At 50.9% G+C, this 27,768-nt stretch overlaps 1 protein-coding gene across 1 annotated transcript in view; it reads right to left on the bottom strand.

Annotated features, from left to right (window-relative positions):
* Positions 1-21,269: 21,269 nt before the first annotated feature.
* Positions 21,270-27,768, bottom strand: part of DPF3 (double PHD fingers 3) — a 243,762-nt gene continuing 237,263 nt past the window's right edge. Inside the window, exons 10-11 of the mRNA XM_016208146.2 lie at positions 21,918-21,999; positions 21,270-21,381 (exon numbers count right to left, since the gene is read on the bottom strand). Of these exons, the coding sequence (XP_016063632.1) occupies positions 21,311-21,381; positions 21,918-21,999 (153 nt within the window). The 3' untranslated portion in view covers positions 21,270-21,310. The remainder of the gene's footprint in view (positions 21,382-21,917; positions 22,000-27,768) is intronic.

The raw sequence follows: 27,768 nt of genomic DNA, 5'->3' as shown, positions 1-27,768 counted from the left end.
AATGGCCATGCTGACCTTAGGAATATCAATCCCGGGCCCAGTTTGGCTGAGTATGTCACACACATCCTCAGGTCACTGGAACTATGGTTCAGTGGATTTTTTCATCTGTATTAAGCAACTTGTATATATAATCATGAGTGTGGGTGTGCAGACACAATCACAACATCTGGATCCTAGAATGAAAAGATGGCAGCAACTGTCCAAAGTTCTTTTCATCCATCCCCTGCATCTCCAGGGGCATTGGCTAAATCGTTCAAGACAGACTCACATGCAACCTCTTGATTTTAAAAAAAAGTTAACCCCGGGAAAAAGATGTGAAGCCTTTCCTAGAATCTGTTTTGGTGTTTAGCAGACCTCATGAAGGTCCTCACACTGTGGTGATGCATTTCCTCCTTTTTCTTTAAGGTAGACAGAGGACAGCCCCCCAAGTGATAAGGTTGATTTGCGTGAGTAAATTATGAGACGGTGCTGGCGCTTACGCTGCTATTTTCCATCAAGGCATCTGTTTGTTTAATTGATGGCCTCTGCCTTCTTCAAAGGTCACTCTGATATTTAGCTGGGTGTTGGGAGAGGCTGAGAAGTGATCAATTACACCTGCCTCTACTCTCCTCCATGTCACTGCCACGGGACAGATGCAAACCCTTACAGTCTAGGCTCCCCCCGTGCCGTGCTGCTTAGGTGGCTTCGTTTTATGGAAAGCCACCAGTGAACCAACAGTTGTCAAATTCAATGATCTCTCCCTGGTTCTGATACGGCTTGAACTCTCTAAAACATTCATTTGAGGAGACCATGAAGGAACCAGGGTTATACAGCCTGGATAAGAAGACACTCAGGGGAACAGCATACTGGGTTCAAGAGCCTCATTTGCTTGGAATGCCCCTGTATTTGTTTTCTATTGCTGCTGTAACAAGCACAGTGCCTTAGAACAACACAAATTTATTATCTTTTGGTTCTGAAAATCAGAGGTCCTAAAATCAAGGTGTCAGCAGGCTGCATTCCTTGCTGGAGGCTCTAGAGGCCGCCTGCACTCCTTGGCTCTTGGCCCCTTTCTCCATTCTCAAAGCCAGGGCAGGTCAAGTCTTTCTCACATCACATCACTCTGAGGCTGACTCTTATGCCTCCTTCTTCTTTTAAGGACCCTTGTGATTATGTTTGACCCATCTGTATAACCCAAATTAATCTATTTTAAGGTCGTCTGATTCACAAACTTAATTCCATCTGTAACCTTAATTCTCTCTTCTTATATAACATTAATGTCTTCTGAGGATTAGGATGCGGATGTCTTTGAGGTGCCATGATTCTGCCTACTGCAGCCCCTAAAAGGTAGAGTTAGGGCTGGTAGATAGAAGTTTATGAGAGTCCAATTCCAGGCCACCCAAAGTTCAGGAAACAAAGAACATTTTAATAGAGCTGCCTAGAGGTAGAATTGACTGCTTTTGAAGATACTGAATCCCCAGTTCCTACAGGACTTCGAGCACAGGCCAAAGGGCCATTTCATCATAAATAAGCGATTACTATATGCCAAGCACTCTGCTAAGTACTTATCACACCTTCTGTCACTTAATCTTCACCTGAGTCCTACTGAATAGAAGTTATTATGTTGGAGAAGATAAACCTGAATCACAGAAAGACTCAAATGAGAATCCCAGCTCTGCTGACCTTAAGCAGGTTACTTAACCTCACCAATCCTCAGGTTCCCCATCTGTAAAATAGGTAGAATAATAGAATTCACCTCAAGGGAGAGCTATGAGGATTAAATGTGATAGATAATAACATCTAATTCATTGGTTTGTTGAATCTTCTATGAAATATGTTTAGCCCAGTGTCTGTCTCGTTGTAATAGCTCTTACTATAATTCAGCATCTTACACTTAGTAGGATGCAGTGAACTCCTTGGGTGTCTGCTCAGGACCCAAAATCTTCTCCCTGAGTCAGGCTATGGGCCTCAGGCAGCCATGCTTCTCCTGTGTCCCCAGTCTCCTCCCCAGGGCTGACTGGTCCACAGGTGGTCACCTGACTCAAGCCAAATCAATAGATGTGCTCCCCAGGGGTCTGGAATCGGACCCCTGACAGACATTTGATTCACTCTCTGTGGGTCACTTTCCCTGGCCTTGGTTGTAAGATACTCATTTCTTCACCATTGAGTACACAGAGGAGCAGAGCATAATCAGTCTTGAGAAAGTGGATTAAAACAGTTGCCCAGAAAGGAGCTGAGAGAGGAGATGGAGGGACCAGACAGCTCCCCAAACCCTCCTTTTCCTCCCCTTCTGAACCCGCCCATTGCCACTCATGTGTTCTTGAGACATCCTTGTGTCCTCCTAATATGTCCCTGTTTCAATTCAGAGGCCTCGAGTGGGTGTCTGTTATTTATAACCAAAGAGCCTTAATGCATGGGGGTTCACAAACATTTGCAGACTGCTGGAGCTGGAAGGGACCTTCATCCCCCTCTTTGATTATCCTTTGGGGCCATTGTAGGGCAGAGAGGTTAGGCGGCTTATCCCAGGGAACACTGGATTGGGGGCAGAGCCAGGACCAGCACCTAGAACCTCCTGGCTGCCCTGGTTGAACTCTTTCCACTACCCCTGGCTGTCTCCAAATCTGTTTCTTCAGCTCTAATTCCTAGAGTTTGGGAAGCTAACATGACTGGCAGGGGGTGGAGGTGGGGATTGGGGAAGGTCTCAGGGTCTTGGAAGGAGTTCAAAGGAAATTTCATATTGTGAGACCAAAAAGCCTAATTTTGATGCAGGATTTGGGCCTCTTCCAACAGCACCTGGGTCTGCCTGGATGATGCTGGGAAAGAGAGGAGCCAGAGTCCATTTGCATATATGCAAACATGGCCTGCACAGCTGTCCAGACGCCACCTCTGCTTGGAGCACCCAGCTCAGCAGCGAGGGCCAGCTTTCATCTGTGTACTCAGCCTTGAAAAAAGAGAGATGGGCTTGCTAGAGCTTCCCACCAAGCTGACGGAATCATCCCGACACCCCTGGGCTGGAGGAGCAAAAGGCTTAAACCTCGAGAGTCTAAAATCAGGGCCTCCCTGCCTCCCTGCCTCGCCCCACCATCCAGGACCCTAGCAGCGGGGCTGTGCCTGCAGGAGAACCACCATCCTTCCTGCGGCTCCCACATCTGCTTCTCCCTGCCACACACACCACACAGGCAGCTCCTTCTCCCCGGCAAGGCTTCTCCTTCCCTTACTGACCCCAGGAAGAAAGGAGAGGCCGGACAATTGTCCCAGGGGTTGGGAGGCCTGACCTGAGGCCCCGCTCAGCACTGGATTCCCTATCACCTACGCCTCAGCCTTGGTTTCCCTTCTATAAATTCGGGGGATGCGGGCGGGGAGCTTAGAACACGTGTTTATGGCCAAGGAACTCCTTCCCCAGCAAAACGGTAGGTGGGCCGTCCATCAGTGACAGCCATGCCGCTCTGGTTTTCACCGCACTGGAGGGAGAGGGGCCTTTCAGCCCCTCCCATACCTGTTCATCTTGTGGAGGCCCTGAGGCCCATCAGAGCACGTTTTGAAAACCACTGGGCTTGCTGGTCTGGAAGGTCCCTTCCTGCGGCCAGAATCTGTGACTTCAAAGCCAGCAACGGCTGCCTAACGAGATGGGGAAGGAAGGGACTGTGAGGCTGAGGAATCAGGGCGGAAAAGAATTCTAACAGCAAGCCCAAGCCCGGCCACCCAGCGCTGTGTGTTAACGCACGTCCAGACCTCAAGTTATACGCGTGGAACCGCCCTCAAGAAAATCGTGGTGGAGGCCCTCGGCCTCCCTCCACCTCTGCCCCAGCCCCAAGGCCTTGGGGGCCTTCCCGAGCAGAAGGAGGGCTCACCCACCTTATATGCCCCCAGGGCCACTCTCTACCATCTGCTCTCTCTCTCACACACACACTCGCTCTCCATCAACCTGATACTGCCTCCCGGCTCCCTCCCTCCCCTCCCCCCTCTGACCACCCCCACTGGCCCGGCCCAGCCCAGTCCATGCCTGGGAAAGCACTTGAATAATACCTGGAGAGGGGATCAGGTAACCTGGGGGGAGGCAGGGACGGGGCCCCTAGGAACACACAGATGGTTAATCCCTGGGCGATCCTGGGCTTTTCTTTCTCCCCCTCACGTCCCCTCTCTGTTTCCTCGCTGTCCTGCCCCCAGCACCCCTGCTCTCCCGCAGGCATCCTTTTCTTCTGCTTCACCCTGGATGGCAGTTAACCAGTTGTGGGACCCAGTGTCTCCCTCTGTGGGGCTCAGTTTCATTGCTCGGGAAATGAAGGGGTTACATAGATGAGGTGTTTATGCTTTTGGGATGTCACAGACCCTTCGAGAATCTGAGGCAAACCAGGAAGACAGAGACACACAGTTTTATGGTCAAGGTGGAAGCTCAGCCATGAGCTCGAGGAAGCCTACACCAGGGTCTTGACCTCGCTCTCGCTTTGAGTCTAGGACCCTAGGTCCGGATCTGCCACACCGTGCTAGCTGCGCCTGTCCCTGGAACTCCAGAGGAGCCACAAGGCCACCCTCACCAGCCATCCCAGCGTCCCAGCCTCTCTCACCTCCCCCCCACCACTGGCAAGGGCTGTGCTCCCTGCACTGGCCCCCTCACCTGTCTTTAGGCCTCCCCCCCGGCCTGCTCAGCTGCATGAAAGAGGTGGGGAGGAAGGGAGAAGAGAGGAGGAGGAGTGGGTCACTCGGGAGACAGGCAGAGAGCGGCCTCCGGCCCCTCCTTCTGAACCTCCAAACCCTGGCTTGGGGACTGTGGTCTGCAGCATGCCCACAACACACCCGAGGCATCTGGACTTGGGCCAGCAAGCCTGGCATGTGATCACCAGCAGGCTCTAAGTAACACGGCCCTGGTCCAAGAGCCAGGGCCCTCTCACCTCTTCTCAAACACACCTGCTCAGCACAGTTCACACCCCCTTACTGAGGACCCATTAGCAGCTCCCGACCCTGTTCGCGCAGCTTCCTGCCTCACCTCCTGGGACTCCTGTCCACACTGGCCAGACTGAACTACTAGCCACATTTTCTTGTCTCTATACACATACCTCCTCCCATTATCTAATGTCCAAGTTAGTTCAAATGCCACCTCCTCTCTGAAGCCTTCCCAGCTTTCTCCCCAGTTGGAAATCCTCTCCCCCCCTGAACTCTCGTGGCACATTACCTGACAGCTCTTGTGGCCTCTGCCCCATTTCCCTTATTTCCATGGGTAAACTCGACAACATGAAACCATACGACTATTTAGTGGGCGCCTATTGCATGCCAGGTACAGGGCCAAGATTTCTACCTAAGTTGTCTCATTTAATCTTCCAATAAAGGTAAGATACAAGGCAGATGTAATTATCTCCATCAAGAGACAAACAAGAGGCAAAGCCATGTCTCTGACGCCCAAGCCATGTACTTTCTTCAACCCTACTGTGGCACCTTAGCTTCTTGAGGAAACTTATGTCTTATTCACCTTTTCTCTTAGAATCAAGGCATTGCCACATCTGTCCTGAAACGGTGGGAGAGAAGGCAGTAGGAGAAGGAAGAGAAAGGGAGACCCCCTGAGCCAAGCACCACACACATGGGACTGTCTTTCGTCTTCACAGCGACTCTACCAAGTGGGTGTCATTATCCCCATTTTGCAGATGAGGAAACTGAGGCTCCCGGAGTGATGTAATGTGCTCAATGACAGTCACTGTGAGTGGCAGCGCCAGCCATCACTCCAAGGGTTCTCAGGACCCAAAGCCCCCTCCAGCGCAGTCTCACTGTGTGCCAAGGCAGGGGTGAACCTTCGGGTGCCTCCTTCCAGCCAGCAAATAGGTCCCCAAGTGTTAGAGTCCAGTGACTTTTGTATTGAAATGTACTTTCTGACTGACTTTCATTGTGTAATTGGATCTGCATTCCCAGGAGTAATAATTTTGGCCTCAAGACATAATTAAAAGCATACAGGAGTGCACTGTATATTTTTAAAATGGCATAACTAGAGGAAAGCTAATGATTTTATGACATGAGAAAAGCACAACTAAAAGGTCATCCCAGAAGCTGCTTCCATCCCCCTTCAAAGTTAGATCTGGTTGGAGGAAGAGGGACCTTGATTCTTACCTAGTCCTTTAAAATCCAAGGGTAATTATAGACCAGACCTAAGCCCTGTACTTCCAGGTGCTCTTTATCAATGGCTTGAGCCTGTGGAGGTCTGTTTAGGGACTAACCTAATAATATATTTATTCAGGGTCCTTTGTGAGCTTTAAAGAGAAAGCTTGCCTTTTTACCCCAGAGAAGCATGGAGGCCATTTTCATAATGTGTTACTTCTTTAAGTACAACGTGGGTTTCCTTTAAGAGAAAGACAGGACAACCCACTTTCTATAGATCCTTAATAATGCAGTGGGACTTGAAGGATTGGGGTGTAAGTGGGCCGTGTAACCCGGTAAAGAGAGATGGGTAAAAGTCCAGCCACCCTGTCCTTCCCACCAAACAGAGCCACCTCCCCCGCCCCCCCAGCTCCCCTTACAGGGGCCAGTGCTCGTGGCTGGAGACCTGCTGCTGACAAAGACCAATGTCTGTGCTCCACACCACACCCCACCACACTTTATTCCCTCTGATTTGCTCATTCGTTCATTCACTCACTCATGCATCCTTCCATCCACCCAGTCACTGAACATATAGCAAGGCGACTGGGATTCAGCAATGAACAAAACACAGTCTGTGCCCTCAGAGAGGTCAGTGGGATGGGGCAGGCCAGCGAGGACACTGACGTTTGGGGCAGGGAGGGCCAGGTGCTGTAACAGAGGAGCACACCAAACCGGTGGGGGCTCTGGAAAGGGTGCTGCTCCCCTGGCAAGTCAGAAAAGGCTCCCCTAGGAGAGAGGGCTGAGCTGAACCTTAAAAGTGCCTGTAGGTGGAGAGAACGCGGGCGCAGGCGTGTGGGAACACGGAGGACGGTGGCACTCTAGAGAGGACACAGCTCAGCCCACTGACTAAGGATGGAGTGGAGGGTTGGAGGAGCTGTGAGTCGTTGTGGGAGATGAGGGTTGTAAGAAACACCTAAAAGGGATTCAGACTAAGGTTTAAAGAGCTGAGAAGAGCTTTCAGAGGCTGCGCAGAAGGTGGCGAGTAGGAGTGAAGGTTACAAGGATCTGATCCCACACATCACACCAAGTGGCAGCAGAGTTGCTGGGAGACCTCAGGCTCGTCTCTCACAGGCCACAGGTTCTGAGAGCCTCTGACACCAGCTCTCAGCTTCAGAAGAAGGCCCTCGGTGAGGTCACGATGGCAACTAGGGCTCCGGGAAAGAGTTTACCTTAGATCTGGGATGCAACCCAGTTCCCAGTGCCTAAGACAGGAGTCCCAGGCCAGCCCAGTGTCCCCTAGAATAAAGCAGGGGCCTTTCCTCACATTGCCTTCCCCAGCTGGAAAGCCCACCCCCAACCCAAATCACTGCTGTGAGAATCCTACACACCCCTCAGGGCTCTGCTCCAACGCACCTTGCCCTCCGACCATGTCCCCGTGTGCATGCCTTCGGGACCATGCCCCATCACTCTTCTGAGCTGAGGTTACCTGTGTACCTGCTAGTGCCCTCGGTGGGCCCATCGCTTCCCTTGGGGGGTTCTAATGCAGATACTGAGCTCCCTGTGTCCTCCGAGTCTGCAGCCCATCGTAGATGGTCAAGTTGTGCTCATCGACAATGGCTTCCATGACCCCTCTGAGCATCTCCGTGGACACAGAGGATCCGGAGGTGTGAGGGTCTGGACCCTGCTGGGACCTCTTCAGCCCCCAGCCCCCGGAGGCCCTGGGAATTGTGTTTTCCCTCTGTTTGGGGGTGAGCCTCTCTTTAGTCCCTAGAGGGACTGGCACTATTTTCCTCAAGGTTTCCAGGGGGGCGAAGAGCGGTTCATATTTCTCTGTTTGGCAAATAGTCTGTCCCCTGCCGCCCCTCCCAGGAATCAGGAATCCCAGAAATTAAAGCCAGACGGACTCAGATTTCTTTCTGAGGAGGGGCCGTGGCAGCAGATGCCAGTCGAGCCTGGGAAATCCAGCCAGGAGGTGAGGGGTGTGGTGGGGGGCACGGACCTTGGGCTTTCTCTTCGGGAGTGGGAAGTGAAGGAAGGAACAGTCCTGGACAAAAAGCCCCAGTCCTGGGAGGGCAGGCTCGGGTTCCCCGCCCAGGTGAGAGCTCTTTCTTTCCAAGCTGGGTTGGGGCCCCGAGGACCAGCAGCAGCCATTCCCCTCCCTGCTGCGGGCACGTTTCTCTGAGTGGAAGGGAGAGGGAGCAGGCGCCGGGGTGCTTTCCGTGCTGGGGGGGGGGGGGCAGGAGGAGGGGGTCCCAGCTGAGGAAGGCAGGCCGGGCCCAGATGCCAGCAGCCGGGAGTGGGAGCGGGGGCAGGGAAGTGAACCAGCCTCTGCACAGAGGCTTGGGGCTGGCAGGTGGGCGCCTGCGCGGAGCGGGCTGACACCTGAACCTCGCTTGCCTCCCCCTGGAGAACGCTTTAATGAGGCTCACAGCTGTAATATTACAGAGCGAGCATTAACAATGCTAATTACCCAAAGTTTAGCCAGAACGTTCTCAACCCACTAGCCTGGGGAACACACTGTTGTTCTGGCCCCATGAAGCACTGCGGCCTGAGGCTTGTGATGAAAGAGGTGACAGCAGACCAACTTGGGGGGGGGGGGTGCCTGGGGGAGGGGAGGCAGGAGAGGGAAGGGAGGGGGACAAGCACTGCAGGCAGCAGGGACCCCCAAGAGAGGAGGAAGTGAAACCTCCTGGTCATGACACGATGCTCCTCTGCTCTGCTTAAGAGAAACCCCGGGGAGGAGCTGGGTGCAGGTGAGGCCCCCTTCGGAGAAAGCTGGGAGCAGAGGCCTGGTCCATTTGTACCTGGTGGAGGGTCAAGGGCCCCTTGTGGCCTTACATCATCACACTGCCTTCTGCAGCCTCAGGGGACACCCTTTGAGCCCCTCCCACCATGTAGTCCCAAAAATGGTCTAAAATTGTTACCGTTTTGTTTGTTTGTTTGTTTGAAGTTATAGAAGCAGTACTGCACAAAAGAGAAAATCAGAGCTGTGATGGTCAATGGTTTGAGTTGAAGGTTGGGGCACAGGAACCTCCCTCCCACCCTTGTCCCCCCCAGGCCTCTGGGCACCCCCAAAGTCCCTCCCATCAGCCGAGGCCTCTGCAGAATCTTCTTGGAAAACCAGTGTTGTCGAACAACCGGAACGTCTGGCTTCATTGTGTCTGGCATTAAACATGCCATTACAAGGGGCTGGGTGGAGAGAGGCTTCGACGGGCGCCCCCAGGGCCTCTGACACAGGTGAGCTCGGGGAGTAGGGAGCATAAGGACAGTCCTGGGCGCTTGCCTGCAAATCCACCTGGTCTGGCTGGCTCCTTACCCAAACCTGCCTGAGTCTGGGGCTGGCTTTACAGAAACTGTGTCTGAGTCTACGAATGTCCCAGATGACCCACCTGGGTAATATAAGACCAGACCTTCTAACTCCTTTCCCAGTGTCCTTTCTGCTCCCCCAGGAAGGGGACCACGCTATAAGCTTTGCCACACTGCCACTGCCCAGACTCTAACATGGGTGTCATCCCATTGGTCCCTTCTTCTTAGTCTCACACACACACACACACACACACACACACGCACGCACGCACGCACTCACGCACGCACACGTTTTCCTCTCCTCTAGGAAAAAACAAAGGAAATCTCTTCTGCTCTGAGTTTGCTTGGACATCATGCGAGTCCCTCCCCTGCCCCTGCAGCTCCCCAGGGGCATGCAGCTGCTGGTCTGTGTTAGATAACTTTCCCAGGCTCAGCCTCCCTTGTGCATCTCTTACCTCCCCCAGGGCCCTCTCAGCAACTGGTGGGGTGAGACCGGGATGCAAAGCTGGGTTCCCCGGGGGTCAAAGCAGGGGCATCACAGCCCTCCGTGCAGAGGAAAGGCTGTGCATGGGCGGCTGTGCAGTCTCTTCCTGCCTGGACTCTGTCATGAGCCTGAGTCCCCCCATTGGAATGAGCAGCGCGGCGTTGCCAGCCAGGCTCCCACCTGGCCCTTCTGCTCTGGCTCCTGGGTGGGACATTGCTGCCTCTGGGGAGATGGCTCCACAACCTGCTCAGTGGCCCGTGTCTGCAGCCGCAATCAACGGCTCCTCTGCTAGAAATAACCACCCACATTATGCTTAGAAAAGGAGAGCGGGAGGTACGCAATGACTACTGAGGAACAGGGACGCACTTACTAAAAGAGGGACAGAAAGTGACCTGGTACTTCCCTGCTGCCATGTCCACCTATGTCTTCCTGAAAGGCACAGGTAGATTCCAAATGAAAGCATGCTGACTATGAGACCAGAAGTCCCTGCTCCGGTTCCAGCGCCCCAGATTTCCTCTTTGACCCTGTCCGCCAAATGTTGTGCTATCACCTATCTGACTTGTGAGTCCCCTGAGGGATGGGGCCTTGTCTTCTCCGCTGCATTCCCAGTGCCTAGCACATAGGAGAAGCTTTATTATTGAACTTAAATTTGTTTTTAGAAAACTGACTCTTAGCTTGCAGCCTTGACAAACCAATTCCTGCATGGCCCTGGAGTCCCGCTCCCAGAGGCTGTTCCTTTAAGGTGGTTGCCAAGCAGGCTCAGAGACTCTCAGGGCAGATGTGTCCCCTGCAAAGATCTCTGCTCCTCTCCCAGTGCGGGCGCCAGCTCACTGCCTTTTAGGGAAGGTGGTCTCTGACCCTGAGAGGGAAGGATCGATGACTCAACTGCCTTCCAGATGGGTCCTGAGCCTGAGCTCTCTCCCCCACCACAATCCCCTGCCTTAGCTGTGAGTCACCCCTGAATCATTGACCTCCCCTCACCCAGAAGTTCCAGGGGTTCTCTTGAGATGCCCTGCCATCTTCCCAGAGGGGTGTCAGCAGATGAAGCTCTTGGCTGAGCTGCCCACGGTACGCATGGAAGCTGCTGTGACTGTGGCTTCCCAGGAGCTTGCTGTGGAAGTCGGAGCCAGAATTCCATCACCAGGAGCAACCAAGGCCTGGACATGTTGCTCCTGGAGTCTCCTTGCAAACGTGTAAGCCCCAGTGTTTCTCTGGAGCCTGACACATGCACACATGCACACACGCATGCACACACATGTGCACTCACACATGTAGTCTCACTGCGCACCCCGATGTGAAAAGGCTCTACCTCCACAGAATCTACGCATTTGCATTTGGCTTTTTAAAGACTGACGGCGGGGGAGGGGGGCAATAATCTAAAGTTCCCAAGAGTTTTAAAGCCATTTATTTGTTTACACATTCTCTAAATTGCAGACAAAAAAAGATTCACTACATAGGTCATCAACACTGCTAACCAACCACAGAACAAGATATTAACCACAGCAAGGAGGGGGTGGGCCTGTGACTTAGTCTTGTGAACGTGCAGGGGCTCCACAGAGGGGCTGGGATGTCCAGGTTTCAGAAGATAAAGGCGGCCCGTGCAAACCTCAAGTCGGCTCCAGTCTTGACCTCTCCAAGCCCCACTCCCAGAGCCCGGTCAGGGTCAGGGCAGGAGCAAAGGCAGGGAGAGAGGGAGGGGTCCTGGGTCAGGGGCTGCCCTTCCAGCCAGCCCTCTGAATGAAGCGATTGAGGCTGCCTCCAGGCAAGTCCTTGTCAATAAGTCCAAATACAGACATGGGCTATTTCCAACCTGGAGATCTTCATGGAGACTCACAGTAACCCAGCTCCCTGGGAAGTCACAGAACCTGGGCATCCTCCTAGGACAGTGGGAGATGTGACAGGGCCTCCTCTCCCAGATGGAAAAACTGAGAGAGCTTGATACATCCCTTAGATGGGGCAGAAACATCACAGCACTTTTGACATCAGGAGCCACAGGAGTGGGAATTGGACACATAGGAGAAAGGAGCATCCCCAGAAGACAGGAGCAGAGGCACACACACCTACAGACTGAGACCACGATTACGTCACACATCAGTTAGTGGGGTAGGGGTGGGGGACTTCTGTTTGTCTGTTGCTGTGGTTGCTTTTTAGAGAAGCCAGTGGAGACATCTTCTTCAGACCATTGCACCCAGCTTCCCAAGTCTGTACCCTTCTCTCTAACCTCATGCCAGCTGCATCTGCTTCGGTCCTGGACACTGTCCGAAGTCCCCAAGCAGCTCAAGGCCAACACTCTAAGCTGTCCATCAGTAGGAGGCAACGTGGTGATCAGGCCCCAAGGTCCAATGGGGAGGGAGTTCAAGGGAGCATAGATGGAAGACCCTCAATAGCAGGCATTTCTATTGTGGGAAATCAACTCTCTTGGTCATTATTTTATGACCAAGAGTTTCAGAAAGAGTTGGAGCATAGGGTAAAAGAGACAAGAAAGAAGTCTGGAATGATGGGGATGAATTGGGGAAATGGCTTCCTCTCTTGTGCCCACACCTGGAAGAAGTGACCCCGAGTTTGCATCATCTACAGCTCTAGGGACATAAATGGAGACATGGCAATCAGAGGTCACTGGGACATTTCTGAAGGTCTCCTTTCCAACCATAGAGGCTGTGAGGCATCCAGGGTCTATCCAGCAGCTGGGACAGGACAGTGACGACTAAAGTAACCCCTTCCCAGATTCCTCACACTGACTCAACCAAAGGGCTCCCCTGCCCTTCACAGAGCCTGCACAGGCCTGAGCTTCCTCCCGCGGCACTGGGGTAGGTGTCTCCTTCCAAAGCTTCTTCATCCTTTCTATCTCAGGGCCCAGAGCTCACCCGGAGGAATCCCACGGTTCAGATGTGGTGGCAGCCCTCACCAAAGCCACCAGAACCAAACACTGGGGCTTTAGACAGCTAGAGGAAGAAAACCACTTTCTTTGGGCTTCCTGGCAGAAAGGCTCCATTTCTTGGCTCTCCAAGGGGAATGTTATGGCAACTGGGCTTCAAAATTGCCTTCAGTCTAAACACATTTGAAAAGGGGGGAGCAGACCTGGTGAGGACAGGTCTGGCTCCTGAGCCGAGGGACTGAGAGACGTGGACAGGCCAGTCTCTCCTCTAGGTCTCCATTTCCTATTGGGTCCAGTGGGTCAGCATCCAGTTGGGAAGGAGTCTGAGCAAACTGTATTCTCAACCTGAGCGTATACTCGAGTGGAAGTGGGAGGGAGACCCCCTCAGAACTCAACCTACCAGGCCAGCAGAGTCCACCCCTCAAGGAGCCTGGGGGCCTGTGGGCTCAGGGTCCCAGGCTGGCTGCCTGGGGGCAGTGCTGCCAGCCTGGCCTAGAGAGGACTCAAGTCAGAAGGCCCTTCCCTGCCTCCTCCTGTCAGCACAGGAGACCAAGTGAAGCCAGGTCATTCAAAGGAGGCTTGGATCAAAAGAACCCTGCCCACGGGCTTTCAAATGGATGGGTGGATTAAACCTCAGAATCCATTTCGAGTTCGCCAGCCCTTTAAAACCGGACTCACAGCCAAGTGTCATGAAAGCCTCATTTCCCTGGCTCTCTCCACAGAGATCACCAAAATCCCGCCTGCGGGGAGCCGAGCTCTGTCCAGGGACTCCGAGGAGCTTCCCCCAGAGCCTCCTCCACAGAGAAGCCAAAGGCTTCCTTAGGCCAACCCTGAGCTGACACCTGTACGACTGCAGATACGTGCCCTCCCCCAAGCACTTAGCCTGAGAGTGAGCTGGACACTGCTTCTTCAGGGAATAACTAGAAGCTGAAATCTGGCTGCGACAGTGCACAGAGGAAAGGGGAGATGGAACAAATGGTTTACTCTTGATGCCATCAATACAGACAATGGGGAGCCTAGTGAAGCATGAAGCTAGGATCTGACGAGCACTTGGCCAAAGGTGGGCACAGGAGGGGCACTGGAACTGCCTCTGACATGGGCTTTCTCCCCCAAACACCCCCTTGTCATGCCAGAAACACTGCACAGCTGAGACAGCCTGGCCGGGGACTCCATGGGAGTCCACCCGATCCATGCATGAGGACGCAGTGCCGCCACTCCCCGTCTCTGCTTTCTCTAGTGAGGACCGGACAAGACCACTGTGTGGATCACTTTCCACCTCTGACCAGTTCCTGCAAATGGCACCTACCTGCCCACCGCCCCAGGAGTCCAGAAGCAGCATTTAGAGGCACAGGCTTTGGTTGGTGACACACTCCAACCCAGGCACCTTCATCATCTCACAAACGTTCACCTTCCTGTTAAGGATGTCCCTCTTCCTAGGGAGCTGGTGCTTGGGAAAACATAAAGGCAGCGAGGCTGAGGTCCAGTGTGTTGTCCCTAACCCCCAGAGGGTGGAAACCACCAGATGCTTTAGCCGCTAGTCTTCAACTGACAAACATGCATCCCAAACGGAGAGACCTGGATACACATACACCTTCCCTGGTCGCAAGCTGCAGGACATATGATCAGGATACCTTGGGAAAGTGTAATTTTAGGAGTGAAAAGCAATTTGAAGTTTGAGCCAGGATGGGGCTTATTTCTCCAGCCCCAATGGGATCCAGAGCATTGCCCTGCCTGTAGTCTGTGCCCTATCAAGGGTTTTAGCCAGTGCCGGCCTGCCCAGCAATCCCTCAGGGCAGGCAAGAAATGTGTTCATTTTCCTCGGGGGGAAATGCCCAGGGTGGGCAAACATGGCAGATGAGTGGTGGGCAACTGGGATAGACACCCCTCCCATTCCAGGCCGGAGGCACAAATACTCCCCAAGCATCTGACCATTTATTGCCGAAGGCTGACCTCTCTGCTCTCCCAGACGCCCCGAGAACCAGATGCCTCAGCCAGGACCCGGCCTCCCCGGCTGGCCGCCTCTCTCCAGCCACCTGCTCCCACCTCCTCTGCTCCGAGATCTACATGTTTCTTCTATATTTTCATGCTCTCACTCACATATTATCTAGCAGTGTCTCTTCTTTTTTCCTGGTATCTAATTTAGGCCCCTTCAACTGCATGTCGAGAATGTGCAGGGGTGTGCTTGCTTTCCCTTTCCTCTCTTCCCGCCACCCCTCCCCGGGTGGTGGCAGGGGAGGGAGGGACAGGTGCAGGAGGGGAAGGCGGGACAAGGAAGAAGGGAACCGAGGTCTCGGGTGGGGAATGAAGATGACAAGGCAAAGTCAACACAACACTCAACCCCAGATCTACCCATAAAATCTTTGTATCCTTTCGGTACCAAGCAGAATCAAGGCCTATTTTCCCCAAGTCCCCAACTATTACCCAGGGTCTTCCCCAAAGCAGCAAAAGTGAAGGGGAGAGATGAGAGCCTTGCAGCCGACGGCTCTCCCAGCCCGAGGCTCCCTGTACAACTGGGGCTGTGCAGCGGCTGAAAGCAAGGGGAGCTGGCCCTCAGGACCTCCGGGGGAAATGCATTTTGTCTGGCAGCTCCTGGTTGTGGGCAGGTTCTCCCTCTCATCCTGGAGCAGCACATAGGTTCACTATAGTTCATTCAGCAAGGGGTGTGTGTGTGTGTGCGTCCCTGTTTACATCAACGTTAATGACACTGATAGGAAAAATAAACGCAGAGAGGCAAGCAAACGGGATGCAGTGCATGTAAATATAACCTGGAGAGGTTACTAAGGGGAAATGTAGGTCCCAGGGGCTCACGGGCCCCCCCATTTCCTACAGGGACCGCTTGCCCACCCTCCCTCCTCACCCCAGCGGGGTTTGTTTGCCAGACTGGGTCGGTGCCGTCCTCAATGGCCACTTTGCTCACTGCCAGGGCTAGAGGTCATTCTTTGTAATTATATCTCTGTCAAAGAGGGTTCTGGCTGCCCGCCAGTCCTGGTTCCTGCCTTCCTCTGGCTGCCCTGGGAAATGTCACCATCAGCACAAATACTTCCTTCTCCTGGTGGGGCCGAAGAGGGGGAAACCCTGCGGTGACCCTCCTTCGAGGTACTGGAGCAAAGGAAGGGATGGTGTTGGGAACAAAGAGACTGGGTCCAAGAGGCATTCCTGTGCCCTCTGACCCCCCTTATATACCTCACAGCCTCGCAGGACCCTGGGGAGCTACCTCAGGTCTCAGCCATCTGAGGGGACACAGCCAGTCTCACTCAGCCCAGAAAGCGCCTTCCCTGGGAACCTACCCGCTACCAATTTTTCCCTCCTCCCTGGAGTGTTCCTTCTGGTAAACAAACTGGGTGAAGACCAGGCAGGCCCTGACCCCAGAGGGTCTCCCACCATCTAAGGAAGGAACTCAGCTTCCCAGGGTCAAAAACCCTCCTCTGCCTACCCCAAGACCCTGAAACAACCCATCTGCTCTGCAGCTTCTACACCCAGGGCTGGTAGCTGTGTCTCCTGGCAGAGAGTCATAAAAAGACTCCAAGCCCTATGTTTGAGAATGGGGAAGGGAGCCCCTGCTCTGACCACCGATCCATGAGACCTAAGGAAACAGCAGGGTCCCTGGTTTCGGTGGGACACTTGCAGGCCTTAGGCAATTAAAGTATCAGTTGCTTTCCACCATCTTCCCCAATCCTCACCTGAAATCCAGATGAAACTGGGCTGATGTGAAAGCCAAAAGCATCCTTCGGGGTGGGAGTGAGATTCCAACAGGGAAGCACACAACAGGGGGAGGGGAACCCCAGGTTCCCCCCAATTCACTTCCCAGCTGCCTGTCCCCCCTGGTAGCAGCACCTGGAACCTTCCACTCCCCGAGGCTGCTGGGTCCCAATCTAGCCCACCCTCTGCTGCCATCTCTTTCCCCAGCCAGATCAGGAGGGGCCTCAGCAGCTTATCTCAGAAAGTCCCCATGGGAGTGGGATAATCCATAGGGACCCAGCCCGGAGACCCTCTGCACCTCCCACCTCCAGCCAGGTGAGGGCACTGCTCCTGCCTGATTTGCCTTGGGAAGCCCCCCAACAAACAAGGAGCCAGAGGCCAGGGGACCTCAAGACAGGGGGATCTGGTTTGGTGTCCAGAACTGGACAAAAGCTTGGCCTTTAAATATATATATATCACGTTGTGCAAGATCAAGGGCCTGAGGGGGGGAAAATGGGTTGTACTAATTCTTCCTTCCCATCCCAGGCCCCCTAGGTATTTAGCTCCTGGATTTGTCCCTAAGTGGAAATCGTGTTTCCTGCCCCCTCCTGAAGGGCCCCCTTCCTCCTGCCCTCTCCAGGGATGTGAACCTACAAGTGACCAACGCACAGCTGCAGGCAGGGGCAGGCGTGGCACATCAGCATCTTCATTGGGAGTGTGAGCAGAGCTCTGGCCCAGTCGTCACTTCCCTTGGGTTGTGACACAGGGACGCTTTGAGGAGGGGCCTGCAGTGGGCAGCAGGGGAGGGCCTGGAGGGCAGGGAGTGAGAGGGAGGCTGAGAGCAGGCCTGTGGGGCAGGGAGGGTGGTCCTCAGGGCTCCCACTCCCACACACATAGCCCCTCTTCTCTGAGCCCCGAGGCCTGAGGTTGCCAGTCATCTTTCTTCAACAACACAGGAGAGCACAGGTCTGTCCCCTAAACATGCCCCCTTTGGAAAAGTAATAATCATCATCTTATTTTTCTTCCTTAAAATATCTGAACTTTTTAAGGGGAGGGGTGAAAGGTATCACACTCTGTTCAAAGCACAAAGACTAAAATGCACCATGAGTAGGACTGTGCAGAGTATCACGAACCGCCACTGTGAAAGCCTAACCCTCCCCACCTTAAAACCTGGTGCCTTCCCCAGCTCGGGAGGAACCTGGCCTCCGTCCCACCACCCACTTCCTAGGGGGTTCAGTCACACTGAGCTGAGCCTGGGGGAGAAGCTGCTCCCCACGGCCTGCCTGGGCTGCCTGCCTCGACTTCCTACCTGGCCCTGGGGCGATGACAGGAGCAGGGGAGCCTTGGGATCTGCTGGCTCCTGCCTTAGGTGCCTGCGATGAGTCAGTGGGGAGCTGAGAGGAGAGCTAGACTGTAAGTCTCCTAGCAGGAGCCTGGTCTCTGTTTCCTCTAATGTGGCCTGCACTGCATTTGCTGCAGGCCCAAAAAGCAGTGTTTCAAAAATACCTACAGGAAACAGAGAGTTTCAGCTTCCGGCTTGGATCCTGCAGCCTCACCTTCTCCCCGGTTGGCTGGAGTCATGTTGGAGTGAAACAAAGACACCCTGTTCCAAAGATCAGAGCTGGGGGTCCACAGCATCATTACCTCCGCTTGAGATGCTCTACACAATGACAAGAGCTATCATGGTGTGGGGACCTTCATGCCAGGCCCCGTGCCAGGGTCTTCACCAGCATCACCTCTGATCCCTGTAACAGCCCGGCTGGAGAGGTCGCCTCTCCCACCTGACAGATATGGAGAATGAGGCTCAGAGAGGTCAAGCCATTTCCCCAATGTCGACCAGCCAGAAAGCAGTGGAGCTAGGCTTTAAACCAAACATTTTAAGTGGATGTGCCACTGAACTGAATTACGGCCCTCTCTAGAAGTTAGCTCCCCATTGCAGGCTGCACTGATCTTAGAGAAGGTAGTATCTCAAGCTACTTCACCCTCAGTCCCCAACCCCAGGGTAAACCCTCGCATCCCACTACAGACCCATGCAATCAGTTTCCTTTGTCACTGTTTTGGCCTAATGGCCCTGACCAGCATGGCCCTTAAAACATAAACCCTGTTTGGTCAAAATGGAGATTTTTAGAAGGCATCTAACCTTGGCTAACTCACACTAGAAAGGGGCATAGAAATTATTTGGAGTCCCTCTCTGACAAGCACTGCTCTCCAATGGTAATTTATATAACATTATTCTTTTTAGGTCTCCCAGTGCCACTGTGGAATAGGCAGGGCAAGTATTATTATCTCCATTTCACAGGTGGGCAAACTCAGATTCAGAGTTGTTAAGTGACTTGCCCAAGTTCACACAGCTACTCAATGCCAGAGGCAAAACTAAAACCCTAATTATCCACATGCACCCTACGATTCTGGTTCATTCTCTGGGGCTCAAAGAAAGACCAATATGGAGTTTGCCATTACCTTGTTTTTTCAATATAGAAGGTGACAAATGTGACTGTGTCTGCCAGAGTATCCTGAAAGTGCCATCTTACACGCTGTTTGCCAGCCCCACTTTCCAGGTGGGGAAACTGCTCCCCAAAGAGGAAGGGGCTGGGCCCATCCTGCACAGAGTGAAACTGGGAAGTGGACTCTGGGTCTTCCTGATGTCATTCCAGAGCCCTGAGCGTCCCCACCACTGCAGTGGATTACAGCCCCCTCCTTGTCTGCAAGACTCACTCCGGCCCTCACAGCTTCTGTGGGCAGCAGGTGTGCCTGGAGACAGGATAGGGCCCCCGCCAGCAACTGTGTTGAGGTGGGAACAGATTCGCAAGCATTCCAAAGATGACCCATCAAGTAGTTGGGCCACAGTTCTTGGTTTCAAATTTGCTTTTTTAACTTTTAAGCCATTGTGGCATTTTGGAACATTTTGGTAACTTTTTTCCCAAAATTAAGTTGAAGTGATTTTCAAAACCAATAATCGGCCTTTGAGGACACCCTATTTTGGGTTTGGGGGTGGGAGATAGAGAGCCAGAGCACTGGGGAGAAGAGGTATGTCCCTCTGATGTGGCCCTCGAATATACAAATGATGTGACAACATGGCAGCTTCCCAAACCCTCCCCAGGCCTCCAGCATCCAAAACAGGTTCACCAGTCAGCAGGGAAAAGGAACCACCTCATGAGAAAGATGAAATCCCATCTGGACAAGGCCCTTTAAATGACATAATTACGTATGCGTGTAACTCACTCCAAGGCCACAGGCCCCTGCAGGAGAGTGACCTCCATCTCTGGCCACAGGTCACTCTGCAAAGGACTGAGAGAGACCAACACGGCCAGGCTCCACGCCAGGCTGCCCTGGGTCCACTGGCCAAGAGCAATTAGCCGGGACGAAGGCTCTTGCCAAGTCTCCGGCTGAACACCGCAGCGGGCAGAAGTGGCCCAACTAGCCCCCGTCTCCAGGTCCCCAGGGGCTTCTTCAGGAGCTGAAGGGCTAAAAATAACCTCGGCCTTTGTTGTGAGCAGCGGACCACAGAGATGGAGCTGGCTTCAGGGAAGCTGAGCATGCGCCAGGGTCCCGCTCACCGAGACCTGCCCTTTGGGCAAATGATTTTTCCAGAAACCTGTCGGTATTGTGTGCTGCTGGCTGCCACTGCTGTTGAGATTCAAAGACGGCCCGGTCCACTCAAGCCCACGGGGTGGACTCCCCACACAGGCTTCTCAAAATCCGAACGTCCCCACCTCTTTCTTCTTGATTCACTTAAAAAGGAGAGAGGAAAAAAAATAACAAGTGTCCAGCACGTACGTGGGAGCTTAAGAGACAAAAGCAGCCCTGGAGCTGAGGGCTCTGCATTGCTGCCGCCTTGGTCATAAATAATCACATCACCCCGATTATTTGTCTAGGTAACGATCATCTCTCTCCCATCCTAAAACTTCCAGAGTCAGGTCTCAGTGGACAACGGCAGACACGCACTTCGTGGAAGGAAGAAATGACTTGGGAAAAGAAATTTGTAGGGTCACATCAATACTGAAGGTTTCTCAAAGCTGCTGTCCTTTTACCAACGTTTAGACTTTCGACTGGGCTGCCTTTTTCACTCCCTTCCCTGGTTCTCGAGTCCCCCCAGGGAAAGCTCCAGACCCAGGCTGGTCGGGAGGCGGAGTCTAACACCTCTTCTGCCCAGAGGTTGTTGCCGTCTCACCGCAAGGATGCCCCAGTTCCAAGGCGACGGAACCGCACAGCCTGGCCCCCGCAGAGCCACTCCCGGTGGGTGACAAATACTCCCTGGCTACTGCGGGGCCTCAGACCATCTTCAGAATCTTTCCTCCCACCCCCAGTGCCTCCACCGCCCTCCCAGCCCCATCCAGAGACCACCCTGGCTGTGGTGCCCCTTGGTATCTGCCAGGGTCCCGAAAGCAGCTCTTCCTCTTCACAGAGACCAAGGAACAAGGAGGGACTTTCACGGTCAAGACGGCCTCCAGGCTGCGTCTAGAAGTTTTCAGGGAGGCTTCTGAGAAATAACCACTTCTTCACAGCCCTTTGTTCCTCTGCTGATCTCAGGACAAAGAGCCTAAGCTGGAGGCAGGAGCTGCAAGGAGTTTTCTTAAAACACAATAGATAGAAAACACAGAACTACACACAAACAACGACGGTGGTCACAAAGCGCCTTCCCTTGAAACGGGAACCAGTGGGCACTGGGCAGACGTGAGGGCTCCCTCGGGCTGGGCTGGGCTACTCTCCAGAGTGCAGGGTCCTTCCCGGAGAAACCAGGGGGGTGGCCGGAGTACCGAACCGGAGTGTGGGGCTGCGCCCTCCCGGCTCCGCGGGTCCGTGCCCTCTGGGATTCCTGGTCTTCCTCACAGCTGGTCTGTCTGGATACAGGGGAGTAGGGGCTCGATCTGCTTTGAACTGGGCTCTGGTTCAACCGCTCCAGCAGCAAGTCACCGGCGTGACCCGGGGCCCTAGGCTTGGCAGCCAAAGGCTGAGGCTTTTTCTTTGAGCAGTTCCCAGCATAAGTGGCAGCTCCAGCTTCCTGCGAGAAACAAGATGCATGACTAGCGGCGCTTCTCCCAACCCTCCAGCCCCGCCCCTGGGCCCTAAGTCCTTCTAACCCTGTTTTCTTCTGACTTTCGTAATTCAGAGACTGAATCCCAGTGCTGGAAACGAGCTGGAGTCTGTACCTCAGCAGAGAGCAAGTGCTGCTCAGAAAACAGTAAGTGCTCAGAGGGGACCAGCTGACTGTTGTAAAGACCCTCCCTCCTCGATCCTGCCTCTTAACCCGCATCCCCAGGGCCTGGCCCAGGTCCCCAGGAAGCTCACACCTCCCACCACCTCAGCTACATGTCTGGGAAACATCTCTTCGATCCTCAAGTTGAAATATCAGCTGGTTGAACTGTGCCTCAGTTTCTTCATCTGTAAAATGGTAGCGGTTGTACCTGCCTCGCAGAGTTGTGATGATTAAATGATACAAGATATGTAAAGCCCTTAGCCCAAGGCCTGCACCGCAGTGAGGGCTCAGTAAGTAGTAGTGGTGGCTGCTGCTGTGATTGTCGGCCTCATCACCATTACCTTCTGGGGGCTCAGCCACCGGGGGGTTTAAACAGTACATGTGGTAGCCACGGTCACAATCATCACAGAAGAGTAGCTGGTCCTGGTGGAATACAGAGCAGGTGGTGAGGAGGAGAGAGAAACTGAATTATTTAAGGCCAACGCCCGGCTCCTACCTACTCCCCAAGCCTTTATTTCTTTTCTTTTTTTAATTGTCTGCCAATTGAAACTGGCTGTTTTCTTTTCTTTTTTAATCCTCACGTAAAGACATGCTTTCATTGATTTTTAGAGAGAGAGGAAGGAAGAGGGAGAGAGAGAGAGAAACATGGATTCAAGAGTAAAACATCGATCGGTTGCCTCCCACGTGCACCCCAACTGGGGATTGAACCCACAACCTGGGTATGTGCCCTGATCAGGAATTGAACCCACGATCCTTTGGTGTGGCTCCAACCAACTGAGCCACATCGGGCAGGGCTCCACCAGCCTTATTTCCACAGATCAAACTGCCTGGATGCCCCTGTCCAGAACCCAGTTAGAGTCTTCACTGTCCTCTGAACATGCCCTGTGCTTTGCCCACACCTGGAATTTCCCCTTGTGCCTCCCCAGCTATGCAAGCCCTATCCTTAGTTTAGGATTCTGCTCAAATCATACCTCCTCCAAGAAGCCTTTCTTGACTACCACCTCGCATCTAAGCTAAAAGCGATTTGCTATTCTTCTGAACTCTGGTAGCTGAAAACTCTACTTCTGTAAGGGCAGAAAACTAATTTTAAGTGTTTCTATATTCCCATGATTTCTATGCCTAGTGCATACAAAGTACTTTAAATGTCTGAAATTTTTACTTGAATTCCTCTGAACCTCACTCTTTTATCTGTGAAACACACAACCACCATACTTGGTGGTAACATCCATGACACCTCAGAACCATTTTAGGGTTTCATATGTGAATGTAGAGAAAGGCAGATGAAGCCATTCTTCAACTCCCAAAACCTCCTCGGAAGCTGGAGGCTGGGCCCAGGTGAGAACAGGACCCTGCAGCTGTGGTTCACTTCCAAGGGCACAGTATACACATTCACTCCTCAGTTCCCTCTGCCTGGAGGCTCTCCCAGTCCCTGACCCCTTCTCTTCTGGACCATGCCCCACCCACCTTTCAAGTCTTCAGCCCTTCTCTCCCACAAAGACTTCACTAATCTATCCCCACTTGCATCCCTATAGTACTTTTCCTTTCTTATGACATTTAATTGCATTTTCCTTTACATTACAAAGCCTGGTATGTGGTGACATCTAACTATCCTGTTGAATACTTCATTTGGAACATGCCTCTTTTGTCCACTCCTGTGAGGCTGTGAGGCTCTTGGTGCAGAACCTTGTGTTGCTCATCTCTGTATCTCCTTCAGAACTCCCTTGCACATAGAAGCTCCTCAGTAAGTGTTTGTGATCTGGTCTCCATTCTCCAGGTTTGGCCCTGTTCCATTCAGTGATATTTGGACCTGCTTTGATGACTTATCAGACTTTTTCAAAATTAAGTTTTGTATCAGATCTCAACCTTAGCTCCCACCAGTGCAGAGATCCTGAAAAAAGTAGATATAGAAGTCGGAAATCCCAGTGAGCAAGCAATGAGGAGAGAGAGATCATGAACGCCTTTTGTATCATGCCAAGACTTTTCAGTGGGGCAATGGGAAGCTTTTGAAGAGTCAGCAACAGAGAAGTGATATGGTCAGACTTGCAATTTAGAAAGATCTCACCCGCCACTGTGCAAAAATAGAAACCCAGGTGGAAAGAGGTTGCTTCTAAAGGCCAGAGACCAGTTAAGAGGCTGCTACAGCCATCCAGGTGAGAGATGATGGTGGCCTGAACTAGGGCTGTGGCGTGGGGGAAATCTAAAGGTCTCGCTCCCATTTCAGAGTCATTGATTAGATATAGAGAATGATAGGGAAGAAATAGAGAATATCTCCTGGGTTGTGTCATGAACAGCAAACCAAATGATGCAGCTACCCATTGAGTCAAGGACAGAGGAGCAGATCTGTGAAAGGAGAGGGCAACCTCAGCTATAGACATGGTCTATAGATCTATAGATCACCAGGGAGGGATGCCCTGGAGGCATGTGGAGATCAGAAAAGAGGCCGGAGCATGAGATATGGATTTGGGAACCATTTGTGATTAAACAGCTATGATGGTCCTGGGAGAGGAAGCCCAGAGTACGTGAGAGAAGATGTTCTTGAACTTGTGCTCATGAAGGGTGCCCATGAACTCCTTGAAATTATATGCACAAATCTGCATACAGGTAGAAATAAATGTACATTTTTCTTAGGAAAGAGTAAATCCATAGCTTTCATTAAAAAGCTACTTCTGAAAAATCAAAGGTTACTGAGAAAAAGGCTCGGAATAGCTCCTTGGGGGACAGCAACCTTAAGGGGCAGGGAGAGAGAAAAGAGACTAAGAAGCAGTCAGAGGAGCAGAATAAAAACAGGACAGCGTGGTTCACTCCGAAAAGGTTACACCATGATTGTCAGAGCAGAAGTAAGCTGTGCGGCAACCTAGGGGTAATCTGAGGAGAAACCAGTTAGGGTGGGGGCAGAAAAGAGGGAGAGACTTCTCAGAAACAGTATTACCAAGGTCCTACAGCCACTGATAACCTACCACAGTGCTGACACGAGAGATGCAAGAAGGGAGAATGCGCTGATTGAACTCTCCTAACGGGAAGCCAGGCATCTGTGTTTAAGTGCTTTTTGCATGAGTTGGTCATTCTGTAGCACCATATTCTCTTCTTTCCCATCTGCCTGTCAGGGTAATTGCCTGTCAAAGCCACCAAGAACCCCCAGCTCATGCTAACCCCCGTGAGAAACACAGTTTAAGGACCTCTTACTCCCAAGTATCCAAGAACCAGGATCCACCTAGGGCTACAGTTCCAGAAGAACGGGAACCCCATTCTGGGATGTGCAGTATAAATCCCTGGCTATGTGAAAGGAACCCTCTTGCCCAGGCAGCCTCGTGCCTTGAGCCCACCCCTAAGACTTTGCAAAGTCAACAAAAAAACCTCAGCATTAACACTGTTTGTAAAGCCAGTACCAGAATCAACCCAAATGTCCATCAGTAAGAGGCTGACTGATGAAGCAGTATGCAGCTGGAGGCAGGAAAAAAGATTATGTCTATAGATTGCTATGGCGTAATCGCCAGGATTTTCAATAGAAAAGCAAGGTGAAGAAAATATGTATATCTGTGACCATTTTCTAAGAAAATGCATCCATTTTCTTATGGATTCATATGCACATAGATATGCTTACATTAAAACAAAATAGAAAGATAAAACATAACTTTTTAAATGGTTACCTATAAGCAAAGTGAGAGGACAGTGTAAAAGAGGTAGGGAAAGAAGTTAGATTTTTTTGAATATACTGTTTATTTTATAATTTTTATTTTGGAGCCAATAAACATTTTAAATAGTCATAAAGCAAAATTCACATTGGAATTGTCCTTAAAAACAAAAGAAAAATTAAACAAAGCAATCTAATTATGTATTAGTTGGTGGCATAACCATAGAGAAAGAAACTATTCCAAGTGGCTTGAAATAAGTAGATTGTACATCCTTAGTCGAGTATACCTTATGACAAAAGTAAGTGCAAATACGTGTGTATATATAAGTGTGTATATATTTCTTTTCGGAAATCATATTGTTGGTGGTAATAGTGGAATTGGTAGAGACTTTTGTGTGTGTATTAAATGAGTGATTATGTTGGTATTGAGAAGAAACTATTTTGACATAGTTGAAAGAAAATATAGGTGTAAGATTGATGACATTAAAGTAAAAACCCTATAATTAGTCCTGTACGTGAATTTAAAGTATCAATATTAATTTATGGTGCTTTTTATCTTTAAAACAAACAAAACATATTTCCTAGCTCTGTCCATTGACAATGCCCCAAAACTATGAATAATACAGTAAAAATCAGCACCCTCTAGCACCCTTATTATATTCTCTAAAGACCATTGCCCACTAAAAGAAAGCAGAAATCCTTGGAGAAATAGCTGACTCCAGGTCTGGAGCTTGAAATGAATAAATATTTTTACATATTGGAAAACAAAGAAAATGCCAATCTATTGGAGTCATGAAGGCTCAGGGTGCCTGAGTCAAAAAAACCTCAGGATCCACCCTAATTATGTTCCCACTGGCCAAAGATGAGACAATTTTAACTGTATTGGATTGAAACAAATCAAATATGTTGAAATCCTTGAGTACATAAAGATACTATTAAAAAAAAGAAAAAAAACACTAAAAAAAAACTTTGTTGCCTTTGGAAGATGCTAGGAAACATCCCATTAGTTTTTATTATTAAATACTATTAGTCTTAAAGAAAAGTTGCAAAAATGGTACAGAGTTCCTGTACACACTTCACTCAGCTTTTCCGAACAGTTGCATCTTACATTAGCATAGTAAAATCATGAAAAGCAGGAAATTACCATTAGCATGACACTACTAACTAATCTACAGACCTCATTTGAATTTCACCTGTTTTCCTACTTATGTCCCTTTCCCCAGGATGCCACATTGCATTTACTTATCATGTTTTCATTTTTTTAATCATTTTTCATTTTTCAGTTACAGTTGACCTACAATATTATATTAGATACAGGTGTACACCTCAGCGATTAGACGTTATATAACTTACTAAGTGATCATCCCAAGAAATCTCATACCCATCTCACACCATACACAGTTATTACAATGTTATCGACTATATTCCTTATACTGTACTTTACATCCCCGTGGCTATTCTGTAACAACCCATTTGTACTTCTTAATCCCTTCACCTTTTCATCCTTCCCCCTAAACTGCCCCCTCCTATCTGGGAACTGTCAAAATGTTCTCTGTATCTATAAGTCTATTTCTGTTCTGCATGTTTGTTTATTTTGTGTGTGTGTGTTTTTAGATTCAATTGTTGATAGATATGTATTTATTGCCATTTTATTGTTCATATTTTTTATCTTTTTTTCTCCTTCTTAAAGACCCTTTAACATTTCATGTAGTACTTATTTGGTGGTTATGAACTCCTTTCGCTTTTTCTTATCTGGGAACCTCTTTATCTGTCCTTCAATTGTAAATGATAGCTTTGCTGGTTAGAGTAATCTTTTTCTTTTTTTAATATATCTTTATTGATTTCAGAGAGAGAAAAGGAGAGGGCGAGAGATAGAAACATCAGTGATGAGAGAGTCATTGATCAGCTGCCTCCTGCACGCCCCCCACTGGGGATCAAGGCATGTGCCCTGATTGAGAATCAAACCTCGATCTCCTGGATCCTAGGTCGATGCTCAACTGCTGAGCCATGATGGCCAGGCTGGGTAGAGTAATCTTGATTGTAGGTCCTTGTTTTTTTTATCACTTTAGATATTTCTTGCCACTCCCTTCTGGCCTGCAAAGTTTCTGTTGAGAAATCATCTGACAGTGTTATGGGAGCTCCCTTCTAGATAACGAACTGCTTTTCTCTTGCTGCTTTTAAGATTCTCTCTTTGTCTTTCACCTTTGGCATTTCAATTATGATTTGTCTTGGTGTGGGCTTCTTTAGGTTTATCTTGTTTGGGACTCTCTGTGCTTCCTGAACTTGTATGTCTATTTCTTTCACCAGGCTAGGGAAGTTTTCTGTCATTTTTTAAAATAGGTTTTCAATTTCTTGTTCTCTCTCTTTCCTTCCATCAGCCCCATGATGTGAATGTTGGTACCCTTGAAATTGTCCCAGAGGCTCCTTACATATCCTCATTTTTTTTTTATTCTTTTTTTCTTTTTGCTGTTCTGATTGGGCGTTTTTTGTTTCCTTATATTTCAAATTGCTGATTTGATTCTGTTTCATCTACTCTACTGTTGATAACCTGTAAATTATTC

This window comes from Miniopterus natalensis, chromosome 1 (assembly GCF_054644295.1).
Source record: "Miniopterus natalensis isolate mMinNat1 chromosome 1, mMinNat1.hap1, whole genome shotgun sequence".
Lineage (NCBI taxonomy): Eukaryota > Metazoa > Chordata > Mammalia > Chiroptera > Miniopteridae > Miniopterus > Miniopterus natalensis.
This window is presented reverse-complemented; position numbering and strand designations above follow the sequence as displayed.